At 38.7% G+C, this 11,505-nt stretch overlaps 1 protein-coding gene across 1 annotated transcript; it reads right to left on the bottom strand.

Annotated features, from left to right (window-relative positions):
* Positions 1-4,991: 4,991 nt before the first annotated feature.
* Positions 4,992-11,505, bottom strand: LOC117320589 (neuronal acetylcholine receptor subunit alpha-3-like). Its single transcript, XM_033875148.1, has 6 exons — positions 11,422-11,505; positions 8,298-8,342; positions 8,060-8,169; positions 7,414-7,644; positions 6,873-7,189; positions 4,992-6,556 (listed from the first exon to the last, which is right to left on the bottom strand). Exons 2-6 carry the CDS (start codon positions 8,337-8,339, stop codon positions 6,294-6,296), a joined length of 963 nt encoding a protein of 320 aa, XP_033731039.1. The 5' UTR covers positions 8,340-8,342; positions 11,422-11,505; the 3' UTR covers positions 4,992-6,293.

An 11,505-nucleotide genomic window follows, 5' to 3' on the forward strand; every position in this document is an offset into this window, starting at 1 on the left:
GTGTCAGACAGGTGATGGTAGGGGTGTATAATCACAATACAATGTGACTGTCAGACAGGTGATGGTAGGGCTGTATAATCACAATACAGTGTAACGTGTCAGACAGGTGATGGTAGGGGTGTATAATCACAATACAATGTGACTGTCAGACAGGTGATGGTAGGGCTGTATAATCACAATACAGTGTTACGTGTCAGACAGGTGATGGTAGGGGTGTATAATCACAATACAGTGTAACGTGTCAGACAGGTGATGGTAGGGCTGTATAATCACAATACAGTGTTACATGTCAGACAGGTGATGGTAGGGCTGTATAATCACAATATAGTGTAACATGTCAGACAGGTGATGGTAGGGGTGTATAATCACAATACAGTGTAACATGTCAGACAGGTGATGGTAGGGGTGTATAATCACAATACAGTGTAACGTGTCAGACAGGTGATGGTAGGGCTGTATAATCACAATACAGTGTAACATGTCAGACAGGTGATGGTAGGGCTGTATAATCACAATATAGTGTAACATATCAGACAGGTGACGATAGGGCTGTATAATCACAATACAGTGTTACGTGTCAGACAGGTGATGGTAGGGCTGTATAATCACAATACAGTGTAACATGTCAGAGAGGTGACGATAGGGCTGCATAATCACAATACAGTGTAACGTGTCAGACAGGTGATGGTAGGGCTGTATAATCACAATACAGTGTAACGTGTCAGACAGGTGATGGTAGGGCTGTATAATCACAATACAGTGTAACGTGTCAGACAGGTGATGGTAGGGCTGTATAATCACAATACAGTGTAACATGTCAGACAGGTGAGGGTAGGGCTGTATAATCACAATACAGTGTAACATGTCAGACAGGTGATGGTAGGGCTGTATAATCACAATACAGTGTAACATGTCAGACAGGTGATGGTAGGGCTGTATAATCACAATACAGTGTAACATGTCAGACAGGTGATGGTAGGGATGTATAATCACCATACAGTGTAACGTGTGACTGTCAGACAGGTGATGGTAGGGCTGTATAATCACAATACAGTGTAACGTGTCAGACAGGTAAGGACAAGGAATCGATAGGTAAGAAGCAACAAGTATAACTGATTGCTCTGTGTAATGATGGTCTTTAAAGCTAATGGCAATTAAAAGGCCTCGGTATTAATTCTCGTTTTCACAAGTGTTTTTCTATGAAATTACTAGAAGCACTGGGCTGAGTTGTCCTTTTTTTATCACAAATAAAGAGTTAGTAAACGCCTATAATCGCCCATGTCACCAAGAATGATATTAACCAAAACTTTCCTGCGATTGTTTTTCCCTTGACATCGGTAAACACGTTAACGTTATGCGTTACTTTAGATCATTAACTTCGTGGGGTCATTAAATGTGACTAACAGAACCTTCTATGCCTAAGGCCTAAAAAGGTCAGATGTACTACAGCAATAACGTTATAGATGATATGAACCAAACTATATATATATCCTCTGCCGAACTCAACACGTTCTTTGTAGGCATACCATTATGATAAAAAAACATGCCAACTGTTGATGCAGATCAAATCGATCACATACACGCTCTGGTTGTATAATCAAAATATCAGGTATGAAGCTTAATTAGTCAATTATGAAATTGATGAGATTGCGGGATAGCTTTTGTTGGAGTTAAGGTTTCAAACGATATATAACTTTAAGGGCAAATTACATTGCTATCCGCATTGTTCCAGCACGATAACTTATATAGGTATTGTGGCTCTGTGTAACGTCACATTACAATATATACCTGGTATTTAAAGAACAGAGATTTGTAATTATATGTATTGGTAGCCTACATGAAGGTTATCAAGAACAAATAAGTACAGATCAAAACATATATAACAATATGAAAACAATTGTAATTCGTCAGATTTCGATACACAATAATGGAAACTGCAGACTGTTACATATCACCTCAATACGTACATATGTACCCATTGAATACACCAGTGATTTGGGTCAGTCAAAGGAATGGGTATCGCTCGATGGTGTTACCGGATATCAATACTGTTATAATATACAAAGCAACAAAGGTCACTGGGTTACGGTGTAGATCTACTGGATTGGGTGTCAATTATCTCAAAACATTATACGATGTGAGAACTGACTCGTCTATTAAATGCCCTATAGGTGTACTATCTTCCTCCTGTCTTACCTTAGTTATGTATAAACAAAATGTATCGATGGATATGTACATTTTGTATACTGTGAGCAGGACCACGCCACCTTATCGTTAGAAACATATTTCAAAATGTTTAAATAGAAGCTTTTCTTATCTAGTGTCAACATCCAACGAGTAGATATATAAAGGTGACACAATAAGTAGTTTTTAGTATTTTTCAAAAGTTACAAAATATTTTTTGTAGCTTTTTGATAATAACCAAGAGAGTGAAAGGAATGCCAGTGTCAACAACCACGAGTGTGTATGCCGGTGTCTACAACAATAAAAAAAGCTATTCTAAAAATCAATTGATCCCCTTGTGTTTCTGTTGGTGATATCATTTGAAGCGTAAGGATATAACCTGTAGTGAAATGTCGCTGATTAATAAGCAAAAGTGAGTATTTCAGAAATATCTGGGGAAATTATAATTTAAAACCAATCCTAACAATTAATTTATAAGATTATTATTCAAATATTTTCAATTGATAGAAATCTATATAAAAACTAATTTTGAGAAAGACAAGTGCAAACTGTTTATTATCATTTCCTCAACAGCGCTAGGCGTGAAGCGGCCTTCACGTGTCAGAAAAATAATTTCATAAATCACGTGATTTAATAAGTGGTCCGGTCAATCCGGTCAAAGTTAAGCGTTTCAGCCAATGAAAGGCTTCCATGTTCCAAACGTGGTAAAAATGTTATTTTTGCGGTGACAGATAAGAAGAGGATTAGAAACTATCTTCGTCTGCTAGTAACGACGTAGTGATATTACATCGAATTAACTTCCCATGTTTATACTGTTATTCCTGCTATTCCTATTCACAAGACGAAGGGAGACAAATTGGCATGTGAAGAGGTAAACCAAATATTATACTATCATATGCTTATAGTGTCAATACCAGCTGTGTGAACAACATTTAATAGATAACATTTTACGTAAATTAGAATTTCTTTATATGATTAACATCATAACTCTTAAATTTTGCCGACATCCACATGTTAAGATCTTTACTGATTCAAAATGTATAGTTCACTGTCCTGTACTCGAAAGGGAATGGTCTATTCAAGATTGCAGGATATCGTGACCGCTGAAGGTTGCAGTGCAATGTAAGCTACAAAATCCCTTATTAATCTGAACAATGTGACTGAGTCAAGTACAAAGTCTAACTCAGAAATAGATTATATTTATATAACATCATTAATTACATGCTGTTTATTTCATAAACGTCTGAGAATCCTTCGCAAAGTTTGGCGAACTAAAACACTTGGCACCGAGGCGTGATTCACCGCGAGTCTTTACTCATAATAGATTATCCTAACAGCCTAATGCTAATCTTTACTGTCAAAAACACTACCTGATGACATCCGATTTCAAGCAATATGATGTTTATTCTCACATACCTATAATGTTTACAACACCAAAGGAACACGATTTGATTTGCGTTACGGATTGTATCCCAAATTTTATAGCAAATTCAGCAGAACATGTTATAGATTGGTTCCAAAAAGAGATGCATTATGATTATGGATTGGTCCCAAATAATGCCTGCAATGGAAATTGCTTCTTCGTTCAGAATCGAGTGTACATTTAGACATGACAAAATGTCAAACTGTTTCAGTTAAGTACAGTTATGAGTTGGGGTATGTAATTTCGCACACTCGCGGCATGTATTTAAATATGTTTCTATCATATTCATATGAAATCAAGAAGGAATGCTTTCGTAACATACTCGATGCCGAGTTTTACAGTTGCCCAACTTTGCGAAGGATTCACAGTTGTTTATGAAATAAATAGTATCAGATATATGTTTTAGTATAATTTTTCACTATTCCTGAGTTCGACTTTGTACTTGTCTCAGTCAGATTGTTCTTTTTTATTTTGTAGATTAAAGTCCACTTCTACCTTCTATGATATCATGATGGCCCGCCATATCGAAATGACTCCCCTATCGGATACACAACTTTTCAGCTGTCGGGATTTTCTTTTTTTCTTTTTTTTTTAAAGGAGGTTAATCATATAAATAAAATAGAGGATAGAGAGTTTCCAATCCCTGTTTTTATATGTCCCTGATATTTTACTGTTTTTAATGGACAGTAGTTTTATTTACAATAGCCCGTGTTAATTTTATATGTAACCTACAAACCGACACATTACAATGTATATCCTTGACAATTGACTATTATATTAAAACAAGAGCCTTGGGCCTTCACGGTCACTTGAGTTTCGAAATATTTCTGTTAATTTGGTTCACCCTTTTTCCCTCGCCCATCAGCTTCTGGGGGTCAGTAAGGGTCAATATGTGCATACCATCAAGCTGTCATCCCATGCTCAAATGTTCACCAAGTTAGAATGAATTCCAATAGAAATTCAGCAAATAATAGTCAAAAATGTGATTTCCCTATATCAACTATAGTAAAGTGTACCCCCTCCAAAGGGGCAAACATGAGACCCCAAAGTCACGAAATTCACAATTTTGGTAAAGCACATTTAGACTCTTCCATTTAAGAAGAGTATTTGATTCTACCTTATTTGGGTTTTGAAATTTGAGTCAATTTGACCCTTTTTAGCGCCGCCATCAGCCGCTAGGGGATAGTCAGGGCTAACATGTGCATACCATCAAACTGTCATTCCATACTAATAATGTTGACTAAGTTAGAATGAATTCCAATGTGATTTCCTTATGTAAACTATTGTAAAGGTTTTTTTTTCAAATCTATGAAAATGATTTAACGCCTGAAAAAGTTTATTTTTGGATTTAGCATTGTTAATACCATATAAAAAGGCTGCCACGTCACAATTGTAAATCAATATTTTAATGAAAGAAATGATTTTGTATACTTAGAAGTAATGTTCTATATATACTGTAGAACAGTTCAAACAAGCCTAATCACAGCGAGGATCACATGCATGAGTTATCTCCCTCGACACATTTTCTGATTCTATTTTTCAACTAAAACGAACCGTAAACTGTAAATATTTCTACACCTGGTCACTAAATATAGAAGTTCAGATTCTTGTCACATCCAGATAGTGTCGTGTTTTTTTTTTTTTTTTTTTGTCCTTTTCCTTTTCGTTATCCTCTTGAAAATAAAACACCCTTCAAACTTCTGTTCTTACCATTACTTATGCTAATCGTACCAAACTTTGCGTTAAGTTGACTAAAATACTCTTCCTACTCGAACTTTATATCTGAGATACGTCAAATCTGTATTATCATCTTCAGAAAGTATCCAAGTTAATGACTCAATTGGATATAACGGAATACCCCAGGTATATACCTCGAAAAATATCCTTAGACTTGGCTCCCTTTCAATTGTCTTATTGTTTTCATTTCTACTCTGTAGAATTGCCATGATGTCTCCCTAGTCTTGTTGTTTCCATAGTCATGTCTTCTTCATAATCATATTGTCTTGTCTCCCTAAACATGTTGTCTCCCCAGTCTTGTTGTCTCCCTAGCTAGTCATGTTGTCTCCCAAGTTATGTTGTCTCCCTAGCTAGTCATGTTGTCTCCCAAGTCATGTTGTCTCCCTAGCTAGTCATGTTGTCTCCCAAGTCATGTTGTCTCCCTAGCTAGTCATGTTATCTCCAAAGCCTTGTTGTCTCCCAAGTCATGTTATCTCCCTAGCTAGTCATGTTGTCTCCCAAGTCTTGTTGTCTCCCAAGCTAGTCATGTTGTCTCCAAAGTCTTGTTGTCTTCCTATCTAGTCATGTTGTCTCACTAGCTAGTCTTGCTGTCTCCCTAGCTAGTCATGTTGTCTCCCCAGTCTTGCTGTCTCCCTAGCTAGTCATGTTTTCTCCCTAGTCTTGTTGTCTCCCTTGCTAGTCATGTTGTCTCCCCAGTCTTGTTGTCTTCCTAGCTAGTCTTGATGTCTCCTAAGCCTTGTTGTCTCCCAAGTCATGTTGTCTTCTCAAACATGTTGTCTCCAAAGTTTTGCTGTCCCCCAAGTCGTGTCATATCAGTTCTACTTCCGTCCAATAGAAATATCATTAAAACTAGTATGAAGTACTGCCGATCTTTAGCATTACCATAAAGACTAATGTTATTATACTTGTTGACCATAGGAACATGACAAACAGGAACCAGTCAAATATTTTAGCGATCTCTGGCCAGGGAATACATCGGGTAATCTCTCCGTTGTCCATTTGTTCTATGCGATATTGTACTTGGGGGTTCTTTCTTGTTCCAGCAACAGTAATAACCTTTCCAGCAAGCTCCTCTCGCAAAAAGCCTCCGTGTAATCTTATGTAGCCAGACAGGCACGGGTTTATCGGGGTCCTGAGAGTGGATTCGGGTGATCAGCACACTCAGTCCCACTGCAAGCACTCCCATAATCAGAGTGTAGGCCAGGTACACGGCTGTGGAGAGAGATTATACATTAATATATATATGTACTCCATTTAGAATATGCGGCCGTATGACGCGATCTATATCACTTGTTTATGTGATACTCTGTAAAATGTCTTGTTGATTAGTTATTCTGTATTGACAATGGACTATAGTATTTAAACGTTTTATTTGAAAATTTGAACTTTTATTATGCTGTAACCCATTGTCAAAATAATTCCCCCATTTGCTTCGCTACGAATTTCTCAAGGAACTTTCATATCAGGTAAATGAAAGTTAAATATTTTATTATGTCTTGAAGAACGATACAAACTAGAGGATACTTACACAAAATCGACACGTAGTTTGATGTGCTAGGCATACTGTCTGCTATCATAGTCAGGAGTACAGCCAGAGGCCAAGTAACACTGTCAGACCTGTACGACACCTTCTCACCGGAGTCCACCGGAAGTATGAAGACGAGGATGATTAGAAATGACGTAATAAGTACTGGGAGTATAACGTTAGTGACGTAGTACTCGCATCGACGGGTGAGGACAATGACGAACCTGAGGAGTGAGTACCTTTTCATTCTATTGGCTACCGTTTCCGTAATTACGGAACTCTCCACTCTAGAGGTTACGTACAGCCATTCGCCATTTTCACTGGGGAAACAATCATGTAATCATTAATGTCATACAGTTGGCAATATCATATTTTTTACACGGAACGAAATAACAATGTTACCGCTCGCTTATCAACACCTACAAAATATTTTTAATGTCAGATAATTTTTCCAGATAAATTCTTCATCATTTGAGACAAAAATGTGTAAATGAAGCCTCTTCCAATGTTATTGGTTGTATTGGTTGTAAATAAACATATTTACGCAACATCCTCGACGTCGACATGCTCTCTCAGATGTAAGAGTTCCAGTTCGTCTTTTGTGTGGGCCCAACTGGTGACGTCGATGACACATTCCTGGGTATCAAATGGGTAGAAGGTGGTATCGATAGTACAGGTAGTGACGAAGATCCGCGGTATACCCCAGTCTACCCTGCCAGTCTCAGACACACGGAATAACAGATTGTCATCTTGTAGTATCGACACGTCTTCAACACTATCACACAAGACATATTTGATAAAATAAGGCAACCAGAGGTATGAAGACCGGGTATCTCAAATAATACCAACAATCGGAGTTAACAAGTGTGATCGCGTCGGTAAGACTGCTTCTTTGACAAGCTTGCTTTATGTATGTGTATACGAGACACGATCAGTTGACCTCACCAGATCAGATGACAATGACCTATCTAAATCTTTTATTTCCCTTTATTTTCATTTTAGATGATGATGTCTCGTGTTTAAATAGCAAGAAATGTTAGAATATCAGATAGACCCTCAATGATTAAAGCATACGCCTCTATAGACTCGTCTACATCAACGTTACATTTCTAACAGCAATAATCTATCATTAACCTGCAGGGTAAACGTGAGGATTGTAAAAACTCAGATGTAGAATTATATATACTCACGAATTATCAATGAACAGTTCGGGTTTCCAGACCTCACTATCAGTCGCGTAAATGTGGTCTACGTCATCGTAATGCGCTTTTGTCCACCTCAGCCGTTGATCATTCCATTCCTGGGTACAAGGGGAAATTGTATCAATTAAAAATCGGCAATATTTCTAGTAAGTAAAATATTATCATCAAGGGATAGATACATGTATATATCGCTTTATATGTTAGTGGCATATGTAGATTTACTTACCAACGTCAGCCATCCAATCACAGACATGCTCTGATCTATCATATTCTGAAAAAAAACATCAAATAAAGTGTCTTATCAAGAATAAATTTTTTACTGTAAGATCTTTCTATCTTAAGTCAAAATGGGGAGTCCAAACCATACCCTTGGATCACGATCGCATGGGGCATGGATTCAAAAAATGCTTCTGACGTGTAAGCTAATAAATAACACAAAATACCTCGGTTCGAGCTATAGGTAGGGACTGGCAATACATTGTTGAACTTGTAGAGAATTTTCTATAGATATAGACCAATGGGACATCATTCAATCATCATACAAAGGCACCACATTAGTTTGAAAAAGTAGACACGTTCTGTTTAACCTCGGCAGAATAGAGTCACATCTTTTATCTTAACCACCATTTCTCAGAGAGGTCGATGATCGTTCTGTGTTGTCGTGGTTTACCAACATCACTCTGGATAGCTTGTGACGTGTATCAACAGGATACCACCATCAGGATACAAACCACACAACTAGATACCAACTTCAGGATACCAACCACTAGATACCTACTTCAGGATACCAACCACTAGATACCTACTTCAGGATACCAACCACTAGACACCTACTTCAGGATACCAACCACACAACTAGATACCTACTTCAGGATACCAACCACTAGATACCTACTTCTGGATACCAACCACTAGATACCTACTTCAGGATACCAACCACTAGATACCTACTTCAGGATACCAACCACTAGATACCTACTTCAGGATACCAACCACTAGATACCTACTTCAGGATACCAACCACTAGATACCTACTCCAGGATACCAACCACTAGATACCTACTCCAGGATACCAACCACACAACTAGATACCTACTCCAGGATACCAACCACTAGATACCTACTTCAGGATACCAACCACTAGATACCTACTTCAGGATACCAACCACTAGATACCTACTCCAGGATACCAAACACTAGATACCTACTCCAGGATACCAACCACTAGATACCTACTCCAGGATACCAACCACTAGATACCTACTTCAGGATACCAACCACTAGATACCTACTTCAGGATACCAACCACTAGATACCTACTCCAGGATACCAACCACTAGATACCTACTCCAGGATACCAACCACTAGATACCTACTCCAGGATACCAAACACTAGATACCTACTCCAGGATACCAACCACTAGATACCTACTCCAGGATACCAACCACTAGATACCTACTTCAGGATACCAACCACTAGATACCTACTTCAGGATACCAACCACTAGATACCTACTTCAGGATACCAACCACACAACTAGATACCTACTCCAGGATACCAACCACTAGATACCTACTCCAGGATACTAACCACTAGATACCTACTTCAGGACACCAACCACTAGATACCTACTCCAGGATACCAAACACTAGATACCTACTTCAGGATACTAACCACTAGATACCTACTTCAGGACACCAACCACTAGATACCTACTTCAGGATACCAACCACTAGATACCTACTCCAGGATACCAACCACTAGATACCTACTTCAGGATACCAACCACTAGATACCTACTCCGGGATACCAACCACACAACTAGATACCTACTTCAGGATACCAACCACACAACTAGATACCTACTCCAGGATACCAACCACTAGATACCTACTTCAGGATACCAAACACTAGATACCTACTCCAGGATACCAACCACTAGATACCTACTTCAGGATACCAACCACTAGATACCTACTTCAGGATACCAACCACTAGATACCTACTTCAGGATACCAACCACTAGATACCTACTTCAGGATACCAACCACTAGATACCTACTCCAGGATACTAACCACTAGATACCTACTTCAGGATACCAACCACTAGATACCTACTTCAGGATACCAACCACTAGATACCTACTTCAGGATACCAACCACACAACTAGATACCTACTTCAGGATACCAACCACTAGATACCTACTTCTGGATACCAACCACTAGATACCTACTTCAGGATACCAACCACTAGATACCTACTCCAGGATACCAACCACTAGATACCTACTCCAGGATACCAACCTCAGATGGGAGATGTGTAGCAGGCCGGGTTTTAATTGTAAATACTGAACATAGTTGTATGGTCGCCTTCTAGCTACTGGCTAGGGGGGATTTCCCTTTAGCTCAGTCGGTAGAGCGGCGGACCAGTAGGCCGGGGGTCGCGGGTTCGATCCCGGCTGGCTGCACACTACTACTCCTTGAACTTTTACAGATGTATTACGTAACATAGATATCTAAAACTAGATACCTACTTCGGGATACCAACCTCAGATTTTAGGAACTTAATTATATAACTGGTTAATCGATTATATCCCTCAACTTCGCTTAGATTTTGTTAGTCTTGGAACAGCTCCGTTGAACTAAAACACAAATGCACTGGGACGTTTCCGCCGAACCACACAATTAAAAACCTTCTTCAGAACACCGACCGCAGCTCTCGTAATATCCTGTATTTTGCACGCGGACTAAACGATTTTAAACATTGAAAAGTGCTTTCTGCTGGCTCGGCTAGCTGATGAAGCGAGCTATCTGACGAAACGATTTTTTTGATACATCAAAACTGCGAACTATACATGTCGTTGTTCGTAAAATCTAAGTTAACTTTTTGTCTTTCCTGATTTACTATCATGTGCCGACATTGCTGTTGAATGCGTCTGAATGATATATACATATCCGTGCGTGGACATATCAAGTAAATACATTTTAACACTGTTCAAGTGTGAAGGCACTATTATATTTGGGGATTCCCTTGACAATGTACCAGAGCTGGCTATAAACAGACTTTAATGTATAAAACAATTCCTTAAGGAATAATTCTGATGTTTTGCTAGTAAGGTTATCTAATGAACATACACACCGGAAATGTAAATATTTCGGCTTGAACGGACATTACTCAGGAAATTACGGAATACGTGTACATAAACCATGAGCTACTACAATACTACCTTGCCTCAAAATGCCCGTGGTTGTTGAATGGGCAATCAAACCAGCAAACAAACAAAAGCAACTCTATACCAAAAGAAAAGATTATGTCTTTTTGATACAGACGAGTGTGCCATAACTCACCAAATCGTTGATGGAGATGAGACTTAAGCCCACCTTTGCTGTCGTGTTGGCGACCGGTCTAACGAACCTGTGATATACGTTGTC

Source organism: Pecten maximus, chromosome 2, assembly GCF_902652985.1.
Source record: "Pecten maximus chromosome 2, xPecMax1.1, whole genome shotgun sequence".
NCBI lineage: Eukaryota > Metazoa > Mollusca > Bivalvia > Pectinida > Pectinidae > Pecten > Pecten maximus.